Below are 27,256 nucleotides of genomic sequence, written 5' to 3'. Positions count from 1 at the left end.
TGTTTGATTTTAAAACTCTAATATCAGGTTTTATGTGTATATGTTATGTGTGAATATTCCCAAACTATCTGACAGTGCGATCTCTTTGGGTTATGCAATTAAATTTTTATTAAAAAAATAAAAACACATATGTCTGTATTAAAGAAAAAAATATTGATAAACATGTATTTGGAATGGAATTAAATAACAAGTACTTTGGGTGTCTTGTTCATTTGATTTATTTTCATACAAAAGCTTGAATAACATCCAGTTTATTAGCAACCCTGTGCACGAGCGTCAATCCCGCGATATCCATCTTTGATCTCACAGGTGTCAGATCCACTGCGAGAAGAGAGAACTGTCCGGCTTGCCTGCGCTTTTTTCACTCCTCCCCTCACTGCAGCCGCCTACTCTCGCATACATTTCAGGCGAGGCAAGGCGCATCTCAAACAAGCCTAAGGATTCCAATGTATAAAAAAAGCTTTCAATCGATCCCTCCGTCCTCGCGTCTTTCCTTGCAGCCTTCCCTCGCATCCTACAGGGGGTGGAGCTGAGACGCGAGGAAAGGAAGCGAGGAGAGGAAACGAGGATACACAAATAAGAATTGAGAAGCACCCCGGATGTGTCCTTGATATCGAGGATGCATCAAATGCAGACTTGAGAGAATCGAACCGCTAAAAATCCCAGAAGACGTTGCGGGCAGTCGACGTACGGAAGGCTGTAAGCTTTAAACTTCTCGTTCTCACTTAAGAGATTCCCGCTGCAAGCTCGAAATACGTGACAGCTCGTGAAAGTTTACATTTGTCGGTCTCTTTTGCTTCATTTTAATAAAGTGATAAAGACCTTAAGAAAGCGGCAGTATTTTTATTGGCATATTAAAAAGAATCTTAACATTGACAAAACATAGGTAACACATAGGCTACTCATAAATACACATGGTAAAATAAAAAAGATATAAACTATGAAAACAATGTCTATAATAATATGAAAGAAATGTTTAAAAGGTTGTGACATATGTTTGTGATGTTGTGTTGTATTTGCCGAGATGGTCAGTTAAGCAGCATCGCAGCACATCTCAATTCTCATAAAGATGCGTTCTGTGTTCTCGCGTCCTTCCGAGTTCGTTCTTTCAAGGTCGCCTGGCAAGACCAGTCTCAAAGAGAACGCAAGTCTGTTCTTCAGCCCATGTATTCTAACATCTAATATGTTTCAATGTAATTTAAGTATTTTCTATAAATTCACTAAGTTCTTTTCAAATTTGCTAGATCTGGTCCTGTGGGCGACTGTATGATCACAACTCACACAACAGTTCACCAATAAATACTGGGAATATTCCCATCATCCTACAAGAGAAGGACAAACTCCAGGAGTAGCAGCTGAAATCTGTATGACTGTTAAAGATGGAGTTTATTAAAGAGGAGATTGAAGACATGAGTGATCCAGAACCATCAGGAATAAAACATGAAGATACTGAGGAACAAATAGGTTGGTGTCCATTCTTGATTCTTCATTATTTAAGCTTGGTAACATTTTCCCCCCTGCAGTAATTTAAACTGATTTAGTGGCTGGAAAATAATGCACAATGTAGGGGTGATAAATAATGTCTAAATGATCTTAACCTTGAATAATAGCAATTGTCATTAACATTTTGATTACATTAAAGCGTAACTCTCGCCAAAATGCAACCTAGGGTCTTTTTTGTTAATCTACCCGAGGCAAACTTTCGTTTAAAAGCATAATTAGGATGGAAACTTCACTTTTAAGTTTGACCGTATTTTCGTTTTCGGTCAAATTGCCTTTTGAATGAGGGTGCCATACAGAGATGTGTATAGTAACGAAGTAGAACTACTTCACTTCTGTACAAGTACTAAAAGGCTGTATCTGTACTTTACTAGACAGGGCCCAAGATAGGGCTGGGCAATATGGCCCAAAAAAAATATCACGATACATTTTTTTATATCAGTCGACATCGATAATTATCACGAAAAAGTCAAATCATTTTTTCTTTCAAGTTTAAAGGCAGATTTTTGCTCCTAAGTGAAAGTTGTAGAAACCAGAGTGTTAACTGTGGTTTTAAACTACTCTTTATAGTCAGAACATATCAGGACAAACACTTGCCAAACTGGTGAACATTTCACAAATCTGAGGTAGAACATTCAAACATTTGTCATTTTTCCTTAACAAAATAAATATATTTATTGGACAATTTCTTAGTTTCTGCATGTGCTCATTTTTTTGGGGGTAAAATGTAATATTCTGACTGTTTGAGTTTTATTAAACTTAACCATTGGTCATCCAGTATCATGCATTTAGATCATGACAACCACAGATGAAACCAGGCATACACTGTAGCACCTCACTATCATGGCAAAATGTAACTATGATTTCTATGGTATTTGTATGAAAAACAGTAGCCTATACATTATTAAATACTATAATTATATTCCATTAGTCCTTTAATACATCGTCTACATTAATAATATAATACAATTCAATATGTATATCCCACATTTCATGGTGCAGTTAATGTTAACGTTACTAGGCTAACGTTACAGTAAATCCATGGTAAATGATGGGCATTTGTAGACGGAAAAGCCTTCTGACTGTATCGTTGCGCACAGTGTTTTTCCTGTTAGTCAGCGCTGTTTCATCTGCCTTTAAACTGGTTTAAATCACTGAGACATTTGTGTTCCTCGCTGAATTCAAGCGCTTCTCACTGGATTTCGTGACCGAGACCGATGAGAGTAAACGCATCGGCTCTAGTGAGCTCGCGCTGCCGTTTGGACTTCGAGCCGAGCGGATCCGTGTGGCGCGCGGTTCAAATGAGTTTCGTTCCGCTTTTGGCGCATAAACATTATCGAACATTTATCGACCTCTTGATATCGTTTTATCGAGAAAAAATCGCGATAATTATCGTTATCGTTTTATCGCCCAGCCCTAGCTCCAGACTACTTTTCCACTGGTTGCACTGGTGCTACCAACTTTCTCAGTTGGTCGCACCAGCATATGATTTGGTCGCGCCTTTTTTTTTTTGCTACATACCCATGGGATTAATCAATGCATGCTGATGAATAGTGGTCTTAATCTGCATACCCTAGTTTTGCACTGATGTAAAAAGACTGACAGTGACACAAGACCTCATGTTAGCAAAATGTTTCAATCTTTTAACTCTCAAAAAAACTATTAAAAAAACATGTATGTTCTTTAATGTTTGATTATAATTTTTCTGTCTTTACATAGGGATGAGAATTGATAAGATTTTATCAATAATAATGCCACTGACTGTGCATAATAATAGCACTGTGTGGAAAAATGTAGTCATATGCTTTTTAAAAAAAACAAGTGGTTTTATTTATTTTAAAACTTGAGCGTGAGTAAGCAAACTGTAGCCTACTTTTTATGTAATTTATGTAATAAATAGAACCTTATTGTAAATTATTACTGATTAGTTATACACCGATTCAGACGTCTCCTGAGTTCACTGTTGGAAAGATCAGTTGTTTTAACCATTCATTAAAATTAATCGGTTCAAAGGAGTCATTAGTTCGCGAATTGGACGTGTCATGCGCGTTGTGTGATTATTCCAGCAGTTAGGAGGTCATGGACATCTGTGTCAACACAGAAAACATTTCATCACTGGATAGTTTTTTTCGTTTAATTAAAGTGTTGTTTTATGTCAGCTGAATTTCCGGAACGCTTTTCAGAGAAGATAAGGCAACTTATTTAGCACAATTCACACCCAGCAGTAGGCTATTTCAGGAAAAAAAAAATCTCTGAATGCTCCGCATGAAACTTTGGTCTTCCGACCTTTTACCACCGTGTCGATTTATTTTGATTAATATGTGTGAGGGAGAGAGAGCAAGACAGCGCTTAGTTTGGAGACGGTGAAGTCTTGTTTACACTTTCGCCTAGCTCCGAAGCGAGAGAGTGTGCGCGCGCGACCGGGTCTCTCTATCTCTTTGCTCGTTCTTTCAGTTAAACATGCGCCCTGTCACAAGCGCAGCAGTTCATCTGCATTACTCACCGATCAAATAAGAAATTTGGCGGGTCAAAAATTCACTTTGGCGAGTGCTAAAACAAGTTCAATGCAGGAAAATTCATGCGTGAATTTAACTGAGTATATATGACCATGCACTCGCACAAATGCGAGCACATAAAATTTTAACTCGGACACATTCTCAAAAAATGGTCGCAGTCTGGAACCCTGCTAGAGTATTATTTTTTTCTCCTACTTCCACTTTTACTTCAGTACATATTTTCGATGAGTTTAATACTTTTACTCCCGATACATTTTTTATGTGCTGCATCGTTACTCGTTACAATTTAAAAATTTTACGAATCATTCCAAACCCACATTATGACTGCCAGAGCGGTAGATGGCTCTGTCACCAGGTTTGATGAAGTGTGATGAATCAAGTGATCAAGAAGAATGCGCATGCTCCTGTTCTGCCTTTCACTCTGCTGCCTGCCTCCATTGAGAACACTTGAGCTTTGTTCATTTGTTTCGAGATGGAAGAACCAGAAACACCACCTTCAACTTCGAGTGATCGTGGCGGTGAGGAAGGAGACCAGAGTCCATGTTTTGATTTGTCGGACTGAAAGACAATTCATTTAGATTTAAGTATGTAGGCTAACTGTTAGCCGCATGAGGACGCAGACGAACTGAATCGTTCTTTGTCAGTGGCGTAACTTTGTTTTAAAAAGTGTGTGGGACAGGTGGGGGTTGCTAATACAATGCTAATGTACAATAACATTACGATGTCCAGCAATCGATTTAAATAGTACATTTACATACTACATTTGTTGTTTAAAGGCTATGGTCAAAGGTTCTGAGTTCGAATCCGCACTCGTATAGTTTTTTTTTTTTCATATAGTTTTTTTTTTTTTTTCATCAAAACCAATTATGTTCATCAGTGGTTGTATTTCAAGCAGGGACACGTTTGTGTGCATTATGTTTTATGATTTCACCAGAACGAATAGAGAGTATCCGCAACTGATTGAAGCGTGTGCGGCAGCGGAGAAAGATGTGAGCGAAGCCATTCGGTCCGTTGTGGCAACACTGACGAATATCCAGAAGTTTAAGCCGGAGCAAGAACAATCTTTGCTGAGTTTTGTTGGTGGCCATGATGTTGTGTCCCTCCTCCCCACGGGGTTCGTCACGACCATACGTTAGCGATTGGTTATGGCAGATCCAGAGTGACTCTGGGCAGATCCAATAGTTTTAAACTTCAACAGAGTACCCGCCTACAAGGAAGTTAACGCTTGTCAATGGAGAGAGGCCAGACTCTCTGTACAAATGAAATGTACGAGAGTCTGGTAGAACCAGGCTACATTTGTCAGCAGCCATGTCACCCTGTAGCCCAAGACTGGTTGCCCAGTGAAGCTAAACAGGGCTGAGCCTGGTTAGTACCTGGATGGGAGACCTCCTGAGAAAACCAGGTTGCTGCTGGAAGAGGTGTTAGTGAGGCCAGTAGGGGGCGCTCACCCTGTGGTCTGTGTGGGTCCTAATGCCCCAGTATAGTGATGGGGACACTATACTGTCAAAGAGCACCGTCCTTCGGATGAGACGTAAAACCGAGGTCCTGACTCTCTGTTGTCATTAAAAATCCCAGGATGTCTTTCGAAAGAGTAGGGGTGTAACCCCGGCATCCTGGACAAATTTGCCCAGTGGCCTCTGTCCATCATGGCCTCCTAATCATCCCCATAATACTGATTGGCTTCATCACTGTCTCCTCTCCACCAGTAAGCTGGTGTGTGGTGGGCGTTCTGGCGCAATATGGCTGCCGTCGCATCATCCAGGTGGATGCTGCACATTGGTGGTGGTTGAGGAGATCCCCCTTTCTATGTAAAGCGCTTTGAGTGCCGAGAAAAGCGCTATATAAATGTAATGAATTATTATTTGTGCCGCGAGATGTTTTAAAATTGGTGGGGACAATATCGACCCTGGCAAAAAGTGGTGGGGACATGACCCACCCGTCCCACCCGTAAATTAATGCTATGTTCTTTGTTTAAATAGTTTAAAGTTACTATTAGATGTAATGTTATTACCTTGACAAACTATACATCATTAAAATGATATAAGACTCAAGTTTCAGTATTTGAGCACTATTTTATTCTGAGAAATTTATAGGGACAATTATGTCTTAATTTGTGTTAGGAGTTATGTAATAGAAAAAATAGTCGATACCTTTAATATGAAATATGAGCGTCAGCCGCTCCCATTCAGAAAAAACTCCTGTGCTGTCGTCATGACTGCGCTTGACCAAACAACGTCCCTCAGGGCTTTTAGCTCAAAAATGTGCAGATTATGACAAATATTGATAGATTTCATAGGTTTCATAGGTTTAGATTTCATAGGTTTAATTCGAGTGTACATCGGATGTACACTCGAATTCAGAGAGGATTGTGGGTAAAAGTAGTGAACGAATGTAGGGAATGATGTCGTTCACTCAGAATTCGGACACCTCTACAAAATGGCACACACTTAGTATGCAGTATGATAGAGATAGTCGGTCGGTTGGATTGTAATTGTGAGCGGCACCTTTCTTCAGAGTGTGTGTAAATGAGAAGAGTAAGTATATCTGATGCATTACTAGTGATATTGTATTTCTTTGTCAAACTAGCTATTATTTTTGCTATTTGGTGTAGATGAGAATTAGGAGTTTAAGGGTCGCTTCACTACCGTTATACTACTTCCGAGCTTTGGCTCACCTGACTCGGGGTCAAAATATGGCATATCGTGTTTAGACATGTTTATACTTTACTCCTTGTTGTTAGGATTGTTCAGTACTTTGTGGTTGAGTAAAATAAGAAGTAAGTGGTGTTAAATATTATTATCTGGACCGCTATCGATGCTTCTCTATTAAGGCTTTGCTAGCTCGAACGGAACAAAGCATCCGGTCCAGGATTTTCATAATAAAAGTATCCGGCCGTTTAGTTAGTTGAAGGCTTTAAAGGGATAGTTCACTTTGAAATTAAATTTTGGTATGTTTTAGCTTACCTCAAGGGCATCCAAGATGTAGGTGTCTTTTTTTCCGCAGTAGTTTCAATTTTGATATTTTTAGGTCAAACCGTTCTTGTCTGTCAGTCAAATAATGCAGGTCTATGGTCATTATCTCAAAGAGCATGCACAGAGTCCAAATTAAAACAATTCCCCATCGTCCAAATTAAACAATTCCCCATCGTAAGTACACATTGATGGCCTAAGACACGAAACGAGCGGTTTGTGTGAGAAAACGAACAGTATTTATATAGTTTTTACCACTTATACACAGCCACGTCCAAGTGATCTGATCTGACGTGTGCGCAGACTGGTGCATAGATATATATACACTAGATGTCGCCTTAAAGACATTCGTTCCAATGAACTGCCGTAGACAAGGCGACATCTAGTGTGTATATCTATGCACCAGTCTGCGCTCACGTCAGATCAGATCACTTGGACGTGGCTGTGTATAAGTGGTAAAAACTATATAAATACTGTTCGTTTTCTCACACAAACCGCTCGTTTCGTGTCTTAGGCCATCAATGTGTACTTACGATGGGGAATTGTTTAATTTGGACGACGGGGAATTGGTTTAATTTGGACTCTGTGCTTGCTCTTTGAGACAGTGACCATAGACCTGCATTATGTGACTGACAGACAAGAACGGTTTGACCTAAAAATATCAAAATTGAAACTACTGCGGAAAAAAAGACACCTACATCTTGGATGCCCTTGAGGTAAGCTAAAACATACCAAAAATTTATTTCAAAGTGAACTATCCCTTTAAAGCGTATCATAGATTACAGGAAGTGCTGTCTACGTTAGTGGTAACTTAATGCATGGTAGAAAATCTGAGAATCCCATAAAATAAGTGTTTGAATCCTTTCTCTTTTCTTATACAGTGCTATGCATAAGTTTAGACACCCATGCTAAAGTTGACTAAAAAGAGGAATAAAAAATCATCTTTTGGAAATTGAACTTAATGCCTTAAAGGTGCTCTAAGTGATGTCACGCGTTTTTTAGGCCAAAACATTTTTTGTCACATAGAGCAAACATCTCCTCACTATCCGCTAGCTGCCTGTCCCCTGAACACACTGTAAAAAAACGCGGTCTCTCTAGACACCACAGGCTCCACAAACGGCAACAAAAACAAACTGGGCTCACCCACACCACGAAACACAACAAACAGTGCTCCAGCCAATCACCGACAAGAAGTATTTGAGGGGTGTGGTTTGGGGGTTAGTGCGCGTGGACATGAAGGGGGTGTGGAGGAGAGACGAGAGAGAAGCACGAAGAGGGAAGTTTGAATTATGGCCGACACACGACTAAAGAGACGACGTTCCGATGAACAAATTGTAAAGAAGAGGGACAAGGATAAGGAACGCGCGAAGTACCGAATTTACATCGGAAAAACCCTCGAAAGGTGGCGAGAACTCCGCCGGCAGAAGGGCTTCCAATCCGACATAGTTGCTCTGTTTTTGCAGAACAGGTAAATCCATTTTTCTTTCAAAATTGACGTTCATGTTCGCCAAACCAACACAAGGATGTAATTAGCTAGAACTATGCAGTCAGCGTTAGCTTTGGTGAATACAACATGTATGTTTCTAGCAGCGATCAATCTCTATTGTAAATGATCAAGCAAATTCACATTAGGGCGACAATTTGTGTGAATTTTTGTTTTCACCCACTGTTTGTTATGGATTTGAATGTTCATTTATAGGCTATTGACAACTTTGACTAAATTTGTTTACGACGCCGCCGTTGTTTATGCTCACTGGGAAACGCGAAGCTAACGTTACCTTGCTATTATTGCGTCCTTGTATGGGAGCTATAGTTATAGTTATAACCTCAGGTGGCGAAACGATTTTAAGACAATGTTTCTCTTTTTCTGCATTCTGTTCTGCAATATATAAAAGCATTTATCTAACTTGGTGACATTACACATTGAATGAAGTATCAGTAAAACGTAACTTTGTTTTTAGTGACTACTTTGACTTTCCTTTATGCCGGAAGGGAGGGGAGGAGGGAGGAGACGGGATGAGGAGGAGGGAGGGTCTAGCTAGCCTCCGTTTTGTTTGACAACAATTCGAATGTCAACACTCCCGGCATCACTTAGAGCACCTTTAATTAAAAAAATGTGGAAAAATTCAACCTTTAAGGACACCAATTTTCTTTGTGAATGAATAATGTATCGTGAATAAATAAATGTTCTTCCTTAAAATACAGGGTGCATAAGTCTGGACACCCCTATGTGAAATTCCCATAGAGGCAGGCAGATTTTTATTTTTAAAGGCCAGTTACTTCATGGATCCAGGATACTATGCATCCTGATAAAGTTCCCTTGGCCTTTGGAATTAAAATAGCCACACATCATCACATAGCCTTCACCACACCTAGAGACTGGCATGGTTTTACTTCAGTTAGCCTAATAGCTGGTTTGATTTGCATTGAGAGATGATCTTATGGAAAGTACTCCATGCCAATCTCTAGGTGATGCATAGTATCCTGGATCCATGAAGTAACTGGCCTTTAAAAATAAAAATCTGCCTGCCTCTATGGGAATTTAACATAGGGGTGTCCAGACTTATGCACCCTGTATTTTAAGGAAGAACATTTATTTATTTACGATACATTATTCATTCACAAAGAAAATTTGTGTCCTTAAAGGTTGGATTTTTCCTAATTTTTTTAATTAAGGCATTAAGTTCAATTTCCAAAAGATGATTTTTTATTCCTCTTTTTAGTCAACTTTAGCATGGGTGTCTAAACTTATGCATAGCACTGTATTATTAGAGTTTAAGAGATATATATATAGTCATATTCTGATTATTGTTTAGTTTATGTTTGGTAATGTATATTAGTGCTTAAAAAGGAATGTGTATGCATATGTTTCCTCTATTCATTTGTATTTTGTTTCTCTCTTTATAGAAACCACACTTACATTCAGAATAAACAGAATAAGAACTGTCTATCAGCTCTTTATTTCATACTCTGGAATATTTGGCCTTAAGTGGTGTTCTGGCCGACACACCTGAGTGAACCCGGTGATAAACACAGAATTAGCACCCAGACTGAGCGTATACCCATTATCTCCACTTACACTTAGTGTTTTAAAAATAGCAATTTTTGATGCTATCATAGTCGTGCCCCTATAGCACCCTCATTCAAAAGGCAATTTGACTGAAAACGAAAATACGGTCAAACTTAAAAGTGACATTTCCATCCTAATTATGCTTTTAAACGAAAGTTTGCCTCGGGTAGATTAACAAAAAGACCCTAGGTTGCATTTTGGCTAGAGTTACGCTTTAATAAGCAAATGACAGAGGTATCCTTTGCCACAACAAATATCTGGTACATTATACAGATGCTGATCTCTTTTGCTTTCTGTTAATAAATCAGGTTCACATGAATTTTCACATTTGTTCTCCATGAACCGATTCTGACTTAATATGTTTATTTCAGACCAGATGGAAACGATGGAGCAAAGACACAAACTGGATGAAGTGGATGAAAAACATTGTAACTTAAAAACTCAACTAAAAAAAGTAAAAAAGCTGCACATCTGCTCTCAATGTGGAAAGAGTTACACATATATATCTGGACTCAAAAAACATCTGTGTTTTCCCTCTGGAGAGAAACCATTGAACTGTGATCAGTGTGGTAAAGAGTTCATTTCACCATCACATCTAAAAAAACACCTGAAAGTTCATTCAGATGAGAAGCCTTATGTGTGTTCTCTCTGTGGAAAGAGTTTTACAAGGCTGGATCATTGTAAACTGCACCAGAAAACACACGATGTAGTGAAAGATCATGTGTGTTGTGACTGTGGGAAGAGCTTTACTACAGCTTACTTTCTGAAACAGCACCGACGAATTCATACTGGAGAAAAACCTTACAAGTGCTCATATTGTGACAAGAGTTTCTCTCAGTCTACATCTCTGAAAGTACATGAGCGAGATCATACTGGAGAGAAGCCGTACAAATGTACTCAGTGTAAGAAGAGTTTTAAAACTAAATTTGTTCTCGATAATCATCTACGTGTTCACACTGGAGAAAAGCCATTTAACTGTGATCATTGTGGTAAAGGTTTTAATGTATCCTCAAGTTTAAAAAAACACCTGAAAAAACATACAAATGAGAAGCCTTATGTGTGTTCTTTTTGTGGAAAGAGTTTTACATGGCTGAACTCTCTTAAACAGCACCAGAAAATACACACCGGTGAGAGAGATCATGTGTGTTGTGACTGTGGGAAGAGCTTTATAACAGCATCTAGTCTGAGACTGCATCAAAGAATTCATACTGGAGAAAAACCTTACAAGTGCTCATATTGTGACAGGAGTTTTACTCACTCTGGATCTCTGAAAGTACATGAGCGAGTTCATACTGGAGAAAGACCTTACAAGTGCTCAATTTGTGACAAGAGCTTCGCTGAGTCTGGATACCTGAAAGAACATAATAAGCGACTTCATACTGGAGAAAGACCTTACAAGTGCTCAATTTGTAACAAGAGCTTCGCTCAGTCTAGATACCTGAAAGAACATAATAAGCGAGTTCATACTGGAGAAAGACCTTACAAGTGCTCAATTTGTAACAAGAGCTTCGCTCAGTCTGGATACCTGAAAGAACATAATAAGCGACTTCATACTGGAGAGTAGCGCTGTACTCAGTGTGGAGAGATCTTTCTGTCTTCATCAAGCCTTCTTATTCATATACAAAAATATCATGATGTGTGTTGTAAGTTTAATAACTTTAATTTTCATTGTAAATATACAATTTAGTTTAGTTTTTGAATTTGTTGAAATGCTTTGAGAACTATAAGGACTTATAAGTTGAAGGTTTGCCAGTTAAAGGGATAGTTCTCCCAAAATAAAAATTCTGTCAGTAATTACTCTCCCTCATGTTGTTCCAACCCCGTAAGACTTTCGTCGGAACAGAAATGAAGATATTTTTGATTCAGTCTGAGAGCTGGCTCACTCCTTCTAGGCTGCTAGGTAATTGATATGCCATCCCAGAAAAGTTAGTAAAGACATTGTTAAAATAGTCCTAGTGATTACAGTGGCTCAACCTTAAAGGAACACGCCGACTTTTGGGGACTTTAGCTTATTCACCGTATCCCCCAGAGTTAGATAAGTCCATAGATACCCTTTTTCATGTCTGTGCGTGCCGTAACTCTGTCTGACGCACCCACCGCTAGCCTAGCTTAGCACAAAGACTGGAGGTAAACAGCTCCAGCTAGCATACTGTTCCCAATAAGTGATTCGCCTTCTGAGAATATAGTTCCCAGTATGTATACGGTTAGAAGATGGCTGTGTCTCATGTGACCTTGTTATTGATACACACTGTGACTATTCAAATCACAACATGTAAATAGGAAAATGTTGGTGTAATTTTGTCACTTATTGGGAGCAGTATGCTAGCTGGAACATTTTACCTCCAGTCTTTGTGCTAAGCTAGGCTAGGGTGTGTCAGACAGAGTTACGGCACAGAGATGAAAAATGTTATGTCTGAACTTATCTAACTCTGGGGGATACAGTGAATAAGCTAAAGTCACAAAAAGTCGGCGTGTTCCTTTAAGTTTATCAAGCGTAGGCTCACTATTGGCCAACGCTGGTCATGTGTATCACACACATGACCAGCGTCAGCCAATAGAGAGCATACGTGATCCCCCATGCGTGTGATGCTGGCCAATAGTGAGCCTACGTTTTCCTGACGTACAACCCAGAAGCGCTGCGCTGTTACACTACGTGAACTCACTCAGAGGTACACAGAAGAAAATGAATAGTTGAATAAAGTCGTTATTTTTGTTTTGTTTTTTTGTGCACAAAAAGTATTCTCGTAGCTTGATAAACTTATGGTTGAGCCACTGTAGTCACTTGGACTATTTTAACGATGTCTTTACTAACTTTTCTGGGCCGGCAAGTTTCAATTACCTAGCAGCCTATGAAGGAGTGAGCCAGCTCTCAGATTGAATCAAAAATATCTTAATTTGTGTTCCGAAGATGAACGAAAGTCTTACGGCGTTGGAACAACATGAGGGTGAGTAATTACTGACAGAATTTTCATTTTTGGGTGAACTAAGCCTTTAACTCTTACAGCAAAAGTAAAGTCATTTGGAGGCTTTTTTGCATATTTTGTTTGCCTGGATGGTGTCTAGAATATGTTAATGTAATTCTGATTGTACAAGAGAATAATATGATATACATCTTGTCTTGATTGAGCTATGATTGATTGAGAATGAATTTAGTTTCAAACACAATACAGTGAATTGTGTTTACACAGTAAATAAGTTTGAGATGTACTGTATTATTAAAATAATCCCAGACAGAAATGATCAGGTCTTGTATCATACAAGTATGAACAATGAAGTACCAAACCTTCAGTTCACCAGATTTGGTGGATGTAGTTAGAAAATAATAGAAACTGTAAAATATTAAACAATAAACAAACTGAGAAATAAAATGATTGTTTTCTTTATTTACATGATTTAAAAGATTCCAGTAAAATAGCTGCAGTAAATTGTAAAGACTGTACAAATCAAATGTAACTAAAACTGATAAAAAGTTTTAAACTCCTGAGTTTTCCTGATCTCTTGTTTTCTGCTAAGTTCAAAAAAAAAAATTTCAATTGGCCTAATTTAATTTCAGTTAATTAAATTTGATCATTTGTGACAACATTCTGTTCACATGGGCTCAGTCACAAATAATATGGTGAGCCAATGGAAAAATGAAGTTTACCAAACCTGTTGCTTGTCCAGTTAAACATTTTAAATTGTAGTAACGCACTGTCCCAAAAGAAAAATGTATTAAAAAAAAACAAATACATTAAGCCAAATACAGAACAGTTTATCACATTATTTTATTGACAAATCAATTCCAACACAGGAATTTTTTTTTAGCATGAACCACGCTGTGTTTTATTCCTAAGTGACTATATAATGCATTTTACTTCAAATAATCTAAATGTTGACTTTCAAAAGTCAACTATTCAGAAGGCTATTCACTCTATTTTGGTTCATTTTTGGTGTGCGCCAGAAAGATGTTCAAGGAGACTGAGTCGCGCTAAAGCAGCGCATCATGTTGTTTTCTTAATTTTTCTAAGGCATGACATTTTGTAGTCATTTTTAATGTACACAAATAAAAATATAAATTTTACTGTTTCGAATGACAGAGTATTAAACGACAGAATATTAAGTTATTTCCCCTGCTGAGCAACAAATCCAAGTGATGGCGCTGGCGCATCGCTCGCTCACACAACATCTAGGCTATTATCAGTTCACTTCTGGCATTGCTAACTTGACATCACAGCCTGTTCATTATTAAAATAAAACACAGTCAACCAAATATATAAAAAGTTATTCTGCTTAATTTAATTGGTCTTTGGTACAATATAAAGGCTGTACCGCACAGTCCTACTTGCTGTTATTCCAAACTCATTTCCCTTGCTGCATGTGAAGATGATGATTTAGCCTATACGTGTATATTGGGACTCGACTTAAGTATGAAGCCTTCTTTACATTAGCCTACTAGTTAGCATCCAAATGTTACATTGCAAATATGGAAACTTTGGATCGAATGAGAGATGCGCGAAACCAATTTCTGTACAGTTTCAGTTTCGATTCAAATAAATTTGTTTAGGCTTGGCGTTTAAAATAGGCTAAATGTTGTTTATAATAAAGGACACAATAGGCTATTATTATAAGCTATTAGGCTATATTTTTATTATACGTGGCTACTTATTTTTCATTCTTGTTGTTTTCTGAATACCATTAATTTAAGGATTTGACATAGGCTACAGTAAGGGGAAGTAAAATACGCATAGACATAGCCTATATGTTATTAATAGTGTTTATAATGTTAATGTTGTATTTTATTTACCGGTCTTTTACACTATTGCTGAATAGGCTAATAATAAAATGCGTTTGTTTCCCTCTCAACATGACCCGGTGCGCTGCGCACAAGCACACATCTTTGAGATATAAATTAATAAAGTTTAATAAAACACAAGGCCTACATCATAAAACTCGAGTATGAAGAGTATGTATTTTAATATCTCTGTTGTTCTCTGTTCTCCGGTTGTTAGATAGTCAGTCTGGATGACAGTTCATGCGTTTACATTAAAGGGTTAGTTCACCCAAAAATGAAAATTCTGTCAGTAATTACTCACCCTCATGTTGTTCCAAACCCGTAAGACTTTCGTTCATCTTCGGAACACAAATTAAGATATTTTTTATTAAATCTGAGAGCTGGATCACTTCTCCATAGGCTTCTAAGTGATTGAAACTTGCTGGCCCAGAAAATGTATTAAAGACATCGTTAATATAGTCCAAGTGACTACAGTGGCTCAATCTTAAGTTTATCAAGCGACGAGAATACTTTTTGTGTGAAAAAAAACAACAACAAAAAACAACACTTTATTCAAATATTAATTTCCTTCTCTCTGGGCCTCGAGTGAGTTCACGTAGTAAAACAGCGCAGCGCTTCAGTGTTGTACGTCACACGCATCACACACATGACCAGCGTCGGCCAATAGTGAGCCTACCTGTGATGTACAACCAGGGGGTCAATCCAGCGCTCGAAAACCGTACCACCCCCGGGGGCCGCCATTGGCTAACAAGCCATCACCTGCTGTTAGCCAGCGCCGCCGCTCCCACCACGCGCATCACGCGCTGTGCGTAGGGCACCAAGTGCTGAGGGGGCACCAAAAATAGCCTAAAGAAAAAAAAAAATTATAATGACGATATTATTTCATTAGCCTATAGAAATATTATTAGGCATATTTTAGCCATATATGTAACAAAAAAGGGGGAACAAGATAATTGAATTGCTCTAGTCTAGAAAGTACCGCCCCCCCCCCCCCCACCCCCCATCCCCCGTTGGATGGTCCGTGCCGGTTGTTCGCGCGGGCGCCTGACGAAGTTTGACAGACAGACAGTAGGCAACTTTTTTGGAAATGGCCCCGAAAAGACAGCAGGAGTCAGGATCTGAGAAAAGATGAAAAAGAAACTGCGAGATGATGCCCGTGCATCACTTGCAGGTAAGTCCATGTTTAATCATTCTTAAATACGGGAAATGTGCTGAATGTGCTGCTGCTAATCGTAACGCGCCTCAAACTTGCTGATGTTTATGTTAGCAAACTATGTTATTATAACTTATAACTTCGGTGCAAGCTAAATTGAGATTTTACTGTTAAACATTACCTATTTTACAAATAACTGACGCCAGCTAGCTGTTACTTTCTTTACTATCTTTCTTTAGATATTGAGCAGTAGTTTATGGTTTATTTTGTTGTGACGATGGTTAATACTTTCTCAGTAACAGTTAATGTTAGCAGTCACTGGAGTGCACATGGTAGGCTAACATTTCCTGTTATATAAAAAATATAAAATGTCATTATGAATGATATAAAGCAAACATTACTGTTGAATTGTGTGCATTATTGCACACAATATTATGTGTATAATATTATTATCCTCATTCTATTATGCTTTTATATTATATTATATTATATTTATCAAATAGTTGATAAATAAGGAATAAAGGGGGAGAACTCCTTGGCTGCCATGCTTTCAGTTTTAAATGTTTATAATTTTTTCCGGTATAAGATTCTTTGTTTGAATATTTTGTCTAATAAATGTAATTTATTCAAAGTGACACTGAATTTGGGAAAAACATGTCTGGATTATTTTGATAATTTTTTTATTTTGCTATTCTGTTTACTGAAGAAAAGTTTGCACTTTCAAATGTGTAGTGTGTGTTGGCTATTCTACATAGGCCTATGTTTACAAAGTCAGCAAAGCTGTGAAGATTGTACTTTCTCTTTTTAGTGTTCTTAAGTTTTATACTGTGATGCTGCTATTGTGTTATTGGTATTGAGTTATATGTTTGGTAATAAAAAGTTAAACTGGCAAAAACAAACGTTGTTTGTTTTTTTTCGGGTTCGAGGTGGGGGGCATCATAAAGGAATTATGCTTAGGGCACCAAAATGGCTAGCAGCGGCACTGCTGTTAGCATTCCATTGACTCCCATTCATTTTGGCGTCACTTTGACAGCGAATAACTTTACATCTGAGGTGTTTAAAGACTCCATTTGTCCATTGTTTATTTAAAAAAAAACACGGCAATGTATAAAAGGCTCCATTACCTTGTATCTTACGTTATGGCCCCGTAGAAGCAGTTTTTGTAAAAGTAGGCTAACGATTGCGTCATAACCACGCGACTCTCTGGAAATTACCGTATAGACTGGAGGAGAAGCTCGCAGTCAATCGGGGGGACGTGGAGGCAGAAAGTCCGATAAAGTCAAGGTAGAAGCCCATAGAGAGTCATAAAGTTTCTCCTGCTCCTAGCTCACGGACAGCTCCTTCTCACACTCTCCGTCTCTGCGAGATTCAAAAGGGAATGATTCAGATTTCTCTTGGCACAGCTACTAGAAGACAGACGGGTTTCTCACATCACATCCACGTCATCAAGTTCAGTTTGAGTCTGCGCAGTACACTCAGCCATCAGGAAGTGAGAGCTTCTAATTTGCTTCACTTTTCTCTGTTGAAACCTATGGGGTCATTGTGTCCAGTTTATATACTGTCTATGTGTATAACACAGAAGCGCTGCGCTGTTACACTACGTGAACTCACTCGAGGCCCAGAGAGAAGGAAATGAATAGTGGAATAAAGTCGTTATTTTTGTTTACTTTTTGCACACAAAAAGTATTCTCGTCGCTTGATAAACTTAAAGGGATAGTTCACCCAAAAATGAAAATTCTGTCATCATTTACTCACCCTCAAGTTGTTTCAAACCTGTATGAATTTCTTTTTTCTGCTGAACACAAAAGAAGATATTTTGAAAAATGTCTGTAACCAAACAGTTGATGGACCCCATTGACTTCCATAGTATTTTTTTTTTCCTACTATGGAAGTCATTGGGGTCCATCAACTGTTTGGTTACCGACATTTTTCAAAATATCTTCTTTTGTGTTCAGCAGAAAAAAGAAATTCATACAGGTTTGAAACAACTTGAGGGTGAGTAAATGATGACAGAATTTTCATTTTTGGGTGAACTATCCCTTTAAGATTGAGCCACTGGAGTCACTTGGACTATATTAACGATCGCTTTAATAACTTTTCTGGGCCAGCAAGTTTCAATCCCTTAGAAGCCTATGGAGGAGTGATCCAGCTCTCAGATTTAATCAATAATATCTTAATTTGTGTTCCGAAGATGAACGAAGGTCTTACGGGGTTGGAACAACATGAGGGTGAGTAATTACTGACAGAATTTTCATTTTTGGGTGAACTATCCCTTTAATATACTGTAGGCCTATTATATAGTCAATGCATTATTCTTTTCTTTTTGTATTAATGTTAAAAATATTAAAATTACAACTAATTATATTGATTTCATTTATTTATTTATTTTAAATTACTGGGCGAGGGCGACCATGGTAGGCTAACAGCCGTCATTTACCCTGCATACCCAGCTGATGCAAAGCGTAGGCAGAGCCGCCTTAACCTAATGTTAGGCCCCGGGGCTGAGAGGTTTTGTAGGCCCCCCATCCCCTCGATTAATAGAGTCTCATTTTAAAAAAAGTGTTATAGGTAATCTACATCACATAATGCATTAGTTTCTTTCGAGACCTACAACAGTGAGTTTTTTTTTTTTAATATTGTTTTTAATTTTAATATTGTTATTAACATATCACTGAGCACATAAACACAAGACACTTTATTTAACAACCACACACAGCAACTAAATTTCAACTTTATGCAAATGAGAAGCGATTTTCGCGAGCGACAACCAATAGGAAAGAAGCCTTTCAGTGGAGCTCAGCTCCCGTCACCGTCTCGAGTGCAGGAGAGACAGAAGAGTTCGAGGGCGATTTCACTGTTTTATATGATTTGACAGTAACTAACTACAAACATGGATATAATAAAATGATGCACGGAAAAGAAACTATCGAAAGTCTCAGTGAGTTTATTCTGGATTTAGTGCGTAAATCATTTTGTTTACAAATTAGACGCTTTGCAGTTGTTATATAGCCTACATGTTAAAGATTTTATTTTGGATGTGTTCATTGTGATTATATTGGCTGGGTTTATAAAAGTTTATAAAATTGAAAGGATCATTGCTTGGTGCATTTGGAAACAAAGCTTGTCTATTTCTAAATGTAATCGCGTGCATCGCTGATGATTATACTGTCCGTGTGTTGAAAAAAACGTCGATTAAACACACTCGCAACAGACACCCCAAAGCGGAGACGTTAGCGGCACTGATCGGACACGAACCGTAACGCCTCATTCGCGCCGCGGGACCTCTAGACGCGCATAAACGCGTCTTTGCATAGACTTAACATTGAAATCACTCGCGCCAGACGCTCTTTTCGCGTTTGGTGTGAACGCACCATAACAATAACATTAGAGCGACAGCACTACCAACGCCCACAAGCGACTAGCGACATACAGCGACATTTTCAGCTCATCATAAACCTGAACATGGGAGGCCCCTGAACTTGGGAGGCCCCTGGGCTTCAGCCCAGGTAAGCCCGTGCATTAAGGCGGCCTTGAGCGTAGGTGAATATATATCTACATAGAAGAAAGCCCTGTCTAGTCTATTCCCCAGTACGGGTTGTGTCGAACCATTCGTTAGTCTGGTTGTTTGATGAAAAAAAGATGAAATGTAGTTGCAATAAACGCGTTAAGAATCCGCACAACGGAGGACTCTTATTCTGCAGTGCAGAACTGAAGAAGAAGAACTGATGACAGGACAGTTTGATCTTCGGCTGACAAATCAGAGGAAAGGGGCGTTTCATTCCCGCCCACGTGTAGAAATCGAATATTCAAGCTGTTTCTACCTCAGAACGAAAAACGAAAAATAAAGCTGAATTGTTGTTTTTCGTTTTTATGGAAAAAATGAAAAACCGAAAAAGGGTCTGTTTTCTCATTTTTCTACTTTCAATATTAAATCAAAAACGAAAGATACACGGATTCTTTAATACTACTGTTTTCATTTGGAGTGGACTGTTTATTGTAGAGTCTGTTTCTACTGTCTTCACATTTTAAAATGGTGCAATTTGCCTGATAAAATGTCCTGTTTAATGCCTTGTATGTATTCATATGCTTTCATCTGGCACAATGTATAAATGCAATAAACATTTAGATCTTATTCCTGGATTTTCTTCGTATGTTTGTTTACTATGGGGTCATAAATAATATTATAAAGTGACATGAAGAACTATATCCCATGTGTGGGTAAATTGCTAGGAATATCCAATAGATGGCAGCAATACGCTAGAGTTTTCAGGTTTGCTTTATGAATGGAGGTTGCCAAGTCCAGGTTTTTACCGATGGTTTTGCTTAGCATTTTCGCTAGTTCTGGCAACCCTAACAAATCCAAAGAAACAACAAACCTGGAACAAACGAAAGAGCAGAAGAAAGTAGCGCGAGACACGAGTGATGTAAATCTGACCAGTTCAAGCTAAAACTGACGCCAGATGCCGTTTATTTACAGTCTGGATGTGAGAGATGTTCCCAGTTTGTAGAGTTTGGCATTAATCTGCTCCAGAATTGATGTAAGTACTACGAAACGTATCACGTGCTCTGGTTTAGAATTGTCTATAAAACCATACAAACAGCCCCTGTATTTTAACATCTAATAGATATGTTTCAATGTAATTTAAGTATTTTCTAAATTCACTAACTTCTTTTCAAATTTGCCAGATCTGGTCCTGTGGGCGACTGTATGATCACAACTCACACAACAATTCACCAATAAATACTGGGAATATTCCCATCATCCTACAAGAGAAGGACAAACTCCAGGAGTAGCAGCTGAAATCTGTGTGACTGTTAAAGATGGAGTTTATTAAAGAGGAGATTGAAGACATGAGTGATCCAGAACCATCCAGAATAAAACATGAAGATACTGAGGAACAAATAGGTTGGTGTCCATTCTTGATTCTTCATTATTTAAGCTTGGTAACATTTTCCCCCCAGCAGTAATTTAAACTGATTTAGTGGCTGTAAAATAATGCACAATGTTGGGGTGATAAATAATGTCTAAATGATCTTAACCTTGAATAATAGCAATTGTCATTAACATTTTGATTGCATTAATAAGCAAATGACAGAGGTATCCTTTGCACACAACAAATATCTGGTACATTATACAGATGCTGATCTCTAATGGTTTCTGCTAATAAATCAGGTTTACATGAATTTTCACATTTATTCTCCATAAACCGATTCTGACTTAATATGTTTATTTCAGACCAGATGGAAACGATGGAGCAAAGACACAAACTGAATGAAGTGGATGAAAAACATTGTAACTTAAAAACTAAAGCCAAAAAGCTGCACGTCTGCTCTCAGTGTGGAAAGAGTTACACATATATATTTGGACTCAAAAAACATCTGTGTTTTCCCTCTGGAGAGAAACCATTCAACTGTGATCAGTGTGGAAAAGGTTTTAGTTCATCATCAAATCTAAAACAACACCTGAAACTTCATTCAGGTGAGAGGCCTTATGTGTGTTCTCTCTGTGGAAAGAGTTATACAAGGCTGAATCATTGTAAACAGCACCAGAAAACACATGATGAAGTGAGAGATCATGTGTGTTGTGACTGTGGGAAGAGCTTTACTAGAGCTTACTATCTGAAACATCACCAAAGAATTCATACTGGAGAAAAACCTTACATGTGCTCATATTGTGACAAGAGTTTCACTCATTCTGGAAGCCTAAAATTACATGAGCGATTTCATACTGGAGAGAAGCCGTACAAATGTACTCAGTGTGAGAAGAGTTTTAAAACTAAATTTGTTCTCGATAATCATCTGCGTGTTCACACTGGAGAAAAGCCATTTAACTGTGATCATTGTGGTAAAGGTTTTAAAGCATCCATAAGTTTAAAAGAACACCTGAAAAAACATACAAATGAGAGGCCTTATGTGTGTTCTTTTTGTGGAAAGAGTTTTACATGGATGAACTCTCTTAAACAGCACCAGAAAATACACACCGGTGAGAGAGATCATGTGTGTCGTGACTGTGGGAAGAGCTTTATAACAGCATCTAGTCTGAGACTGCATCAAAGAATTCATACTGGAGAAAGACCTTACAAGTGCTCATATTGTGACAGAAGATTCAATCACTCTTGGTCTCTGAAAGTTCATGATCGAGTTCATACTGGAGAAAGACCTTACAAGTGCTCATATTGTAACAAGAGCTTCGCTCAGTCTGGATACCTGAAAGAACATAATAAGCAACTTCATACTGGAGAGTAACGCTGTACTCAGTGTGGAGAGATCTTTCTGTCCTTCATCAAGCCTTCTTATTCATATACAAAAATATCATGATACGTTGTAAGTTTAATAACTTTAATTTTCATTGTAATAAATACACAATTTAGTTTAGTTTGTGAATTTGTTGACATGCTCTGAGAACTATAAGGACTAATGAGTTGAAGGTTCACCAGTTAAAGGGATAGTTCTCCCAAAATGAAAATTCTGTCAGTAATTACTCACCCTCATGTTGTTCCAACCCCGTAAGACTTTCGTTCATCTTCGGAACACAAATGAAGATATTTTTGATTCAATCTTAGAGCTGGCTCACTCCTTCTAGGCTGCTAGGTAATTGATATGCCATCCCAGCAAAGTTAGTAAAGACATTGTTAAAATAGTCCTAGTGACTACAGTGGCTCAACCTTAAAGGAACACGCTGACTTTTTGGGTCTTTAGCTTATTCACTGTATCCCCCAAAATTAGATAAGTCCATAGATACCCTTTTCATGTCCGTGCGTGCCGTAACTCTGTCTGACGCACCCACCGCTAGCCTAGCTTAGCACAAAGACTGGAGGTAAACAGCTCCAGCTAGCATACTGTTCCCAATAAGTGACAAAATAATGCCAACATTTTCCTATTTACATGTTGTGATTTGTATAGTCACAGCGTGTATGAATAACAAGGTCACATGAGACAGCCATCTTCTAACCGTATACATACTGGGAACTATATTCTCAGAAGGCGAAGCACTGCTACTTCTGCGGAGTGATTTACTCCAACTCTGAGCGAACTCTCTGCTCCTCACCACGGGGCTTCTCAGGCGCTGCGAGCAAATCACTCTGCCCAAGTAGCAGTGCTTCGCCTTCTGAGAATATAGTTCCCAGTGTGTATGGTTAGAAGATGTCTGTGTCTCATGTGACCTTGTTATTTGTACACGCTGTGACTATACAAATCACAACATGTAAATAGGAAAATGTTGGTGTAATTTTGTCACTTATTGGGAACAGTATGCTAGCTGGAGCCGTTTACCTCCAGTCTTTGTGCTAAGCTAGGCTAGCGGTGGGTGCGTCAGACAGAGTTACGGCACGGAGATGAAAAAGGTATGTATGGACTTATTTAACTCTGGGGGATACGGTGAATAAGCTAAAGTCACAAAAAGTCGGCGTGTTCCTTTAAGTTTATCAAGCGTAGGCTCACTATTGGCCAACGCTGGTCATGTGTATCACACACATGACCAGCGTCAACCAATAGTGAGCATACGTGATCCCCCCATGCGTGTGATGATGGCCAATAGTGAGCCTACGTTTTTCTGACGTACAACCCAGAAGCGCTGCGCTGTTACACTACGTGAACTCACTCAGAGGTACACAGAAGAAAATGAATAGTTGAATAAAGTCGTTATTTTTGTTTTGTTTTTTTGTGCACAAAAAGTATTCTCGTAGCTTGATAAACTTATGGTTGAGCCACTGTAGTCACTTGGACTATTTTAACGATGTCTTTACTAACTTTTCTGGGCCGGCAAGTTTCAATTACCTAGCAGCCTATGAAGGAGTGAGCCAGCTCTCAGATTGAATCAAAAATATCTTAATTTGTGTTCCGAAGATGAACGAAAGTCTTACGGGGTTGGAACAACATGAGGGTGAGTAATTACTGACAGAATTTTCATTTTTGGGTGAACTAAGCCTTTAACTCTTACAGCAAAAGTAAAGTCATTTGGAGGCTTTTTTGCATATTTTGTTTGGCTGGATGGTGTCTAGAATATGTTTATGTAATTCTGATTGTACAAGAGAATAATATGATATACATCTTGTCTTGATTGAGCAATGATTGATTGAGAATGAATTTAGTTTCAAACACAATACAGTGAATTGTGTTTACACAGTAAATAAGATTGAGATGTACTGTATCTACACAATAAACGATAAACAAACTGAGAAATAAAATGATTGTTTTCTTTATTTACATGATTAAAAAGATTCCAGTAAAACAGCTGCAGTAAATTGTAAAGACTGTACAAATCAAATATAACTAAAACTGATAAAAGTTTTAAACTGTGCCTTCTACACTATTTTACACTAGCCTACATTAAAAGTATTAAATAAACTTAATATGTACACATATGTGACTGTACATTAATGTACATATGAGAAATGATTGCAGAATGTTTTCGCCGGATGCTGTATATTTCCAGTCTGGATGTGAGCGATGTTTCATACAGAATAAAACAAGAAGATACTGAGGAACAAACAGGTTGGTGTCTATTCTTGATTCTTCATTGTTGATTGCTTTGGAAACTGATATCTGTATCACTGATAAATGCATCTAAATGCTCATAATCATGTATGGAAGTTGTCAAACACATTTTAATTGTTGAGCTAAACTTTGCCACATCAAAGATCTGATACTTGAAAATCACACAGACGGATTCCTGATCTCTTGTTTTCCGCTAAGTTCAAATACATTTTTTTTCAATTGGCCTAATTTAATTTCAGTTTATAAAATTTGATCAGTTGTGGCAACATTCTGTTCACATGGGCTCAATCACAAATAATATGGTGAGCCAATGGAAAAATGTAGTTTACCAAACCTGTTGCTGGTCCAGTTAAACATTTTAAATTGTAGTAACGCACTGTCCCAAAATAAAAATGTATTAAAATTTTTTTTTTAAAAATACATTAAGCGAAATACAGAACACAGACAACAGGGTTGACATTTTATCACATTATTTTATTGACAAATCAATGCCAACACAGGATATTTGGTGAAAATAACTTATTTGAAATAAGGAGAAAACACTGAATACATTCAAAAAACTAGCTGCCCCTTTGACATATATACAGTGAGAAAAATAAGTATTTGAACACCCTGCTATTTTGCAAGTTCTCCCACTTGGAAATCATGGAGGGGTCTGAAATTGTCATCGTAGGTGCATGTCCACTGTGAGAGACATAATAAAAAAAAAACAGAAATCACAATATATGATTTTTTAAAACTATTTATTTGTATGATACAGCTGCAAATAAGTATTTGAACACCTGTCTATCAGCTAGAATTCTGACCCTCAAAGACCTGTTAGTCTGCCTTTAAAATGTCCACCTCCACTCCATTGATTATCCTAAATTAGATGCACCTGTTTGAGGTCGTTAGCTGCATAAAGACACCTGTCCACCCCATACAATCAGTAAGAATCCAACTACTAACATGGCCAAGACCAAAGAGCTGTCCAAAGACACTAGAGACAAAATTGTACACCTCCACAAGGCTGGAAAGGGCTACGGGGAAATTGCCAAGCAGCTTGGTGAAAAAAGGTCCACTGTTGGAGCAATCATTAGAAAATGGAAGAAGCTAAACATGACTGTCAATCTCCCTCGGACTGGGGCTCCATGCAAGATCTCACCTCGTGGGGTCTCAATGATCCTAAGAAAGGTGAGAAATCAGCCCAGAACTACACGGGAGGAGCTGGTCAATGACCTGAAAAGAGCTGGGACCACCGTTTCCAAGGTTACTGTTGGTAATACACTAAGACGTCATGGTTTGAAATCATGCATGGCACGGAAGGTTCCCCTGCTTAAACCAGCACGTCAAGGCCCGTCTTAAGTTTGCCAATTACCATTTGGATGATCCAGAGGAGTCATGGGAGAAAGTCATGTGGTCAGATGAGACCAAAATAGAACTTTTTGGTCATAATTCCACTAACCGTGTTTGGAGGAAGAAGAATGATGAGTACCATCCCAAGAACACCATCCCTACTGTGAAGCATGGGGATGGTAGCATCATGCTTTGGGGGTGTTTTTCTGCACATGGGACAGGGCGACTGCACTGTATTAAGGAGAGGATGACCGGGGCCATGTATTGCAAGATTTTGGGGAACAACCTCCTTCCCTCAGTTAGAGCATTGAAGATGGGTCGAAGCACACAGCCAGGATAACCAAAGAGTAGGGTTGGGTACCGAAACCCGGTTCCAATAGAGAACCGGTTCCGACGTAAACGGTAGTATCGAGACCGAATAAGAACGCAACTTTCGGTGCCTGATTTCGGTGCCTGACTTTTTTCACCGCCCCCTATAAAACATCTCGCGGCACGAATGAACCAATAACAAAACATCTCCAGTTAACCAGCAGAGCATTCATTTAGTTCGTTTGTTAAATAAGAGACGATCTAGGGCGCTGCGATCAGTGGCGCGAATTCAGTGTTTTCTCTTGTGGCTCGCGCACACCGCACTTTCTTCACTCGGACGCTTCAATACGTTGCAGAGATCGATCTATTTATGAGGCGTCGTCTATATGAGTATGTGCGCGGAGAGTTTGTGTGTGCGTGCTCGGATCTCAGATGAGTATGTGCGCTAGTTTGTGTGTGTGTGTGCTCGCGTCTCAGATGAGTATGTGCGTGAGTTTGTGTGTGTGTGTGTGTGTGCTTGCGTCTCAGATGAGTATGTGCGCGAGTTTGTGTGTGTGTGTGTGTATGCTCGCGTCTCAGATGAGTATGTGCGCGGAGAGTTTGTGTGTGCGTGCTCGGATCTCAAATGAGTATGTGCGCGAGTTTGTGTGTGTGTGTGTGTGTGTGTGTGTGTGTGTGTGTGCTCGCGTCTCAGATGAGTATGTGCGTGAGTTTGTGTGTGTGTGTGTGTGCTTGCGTCTCAGATGAGTATGTGCGCGAGTTTGTGTGTGTGTGTGTGTGTGTATGCTCGCGTCTCAGATGAGTATGTGCGCGCGTCTTGTGTGTGTAGAGTTTGTGTGTGTGTGTGTGCGTGAGCGACTTTAGATGTGACGTTGTGCATTTCATATAGTTGGAGCATTCAGCAGTATACATGTATGTGTGACTACTTAGTATATGTGTATGCAAGCGTTTTATGTGTGCGTGAATGATGTTCGATTTAAGCCCTAGACGGCGCCTCATATCTATTAGTTCTGGTGAAATAAAAAAATATAGCCTAATGCACACAAAGTGTCCCTGCTTGATATACAACCACTGATGAGCATAATCGGTTTAAAAAAACAACAACAAACAAACAAAATACTACGAATGCGGATTAGA

At 38.7% G+C, this 27,256-nt stretch overlaps 1 protein-coding gene across 4 annotated transcripts in view; it reads left to right on the top strand.

The window, feature by feature from the left end:
* The window catches only part of LOC309506292 (uncharacterized protein), a 57,705-nt gene that overhangs the window by 2,759 nt on the left and 27,690 nt on the right, over positions 1–27,256 (top strand). Inside the window, exons 2-4 of one of the 4 annotated variants that reach the window (XR_014208692.1) lie at positions 1,245–1,464; positions 21,216–23,894; positions 23,942–24,165. Coding sequence is in view for 2 of the 4 variants with exons in the window: in XM_082180085.1 (XP_082036211.1) it covers positions 1,380–1,464; positions 10,427–11,446; positions 11,534–11,587 (1,159 nt within the window). In the remaining 2 variants the exon portion in view is untranslated. Of the gene's footprint in view, positions 1–1,244; positions 1,465–10,426; positions 14,002–14,031; positions 15,935–21,215; positions 24,166–27,256 lie in introns of those variants that run through there. The other 3 variants (XR_014208693.1, XM_082180085.1, XM_082180086.1) reach the window with 3 other exon arrangements.

Source organism: Leuciscus leuciscus, assembly GCF_965113295.1.
Source record: "Leuciscus leuciscus genome assembly, chromosome: 9".
Classification (NCBI taxonomy): domain Eukaryota; kingdom Metazoa; phylum Chordata; class Actinopteri; order Cypriniformes; family Leuciscidae; genus Leuciscus; species Leuciscus leuciscus.
Note: the sequence above shows the minus strand (reverse complement) of the source record. Positions and strands in the feature narration are given on the sequence as shown.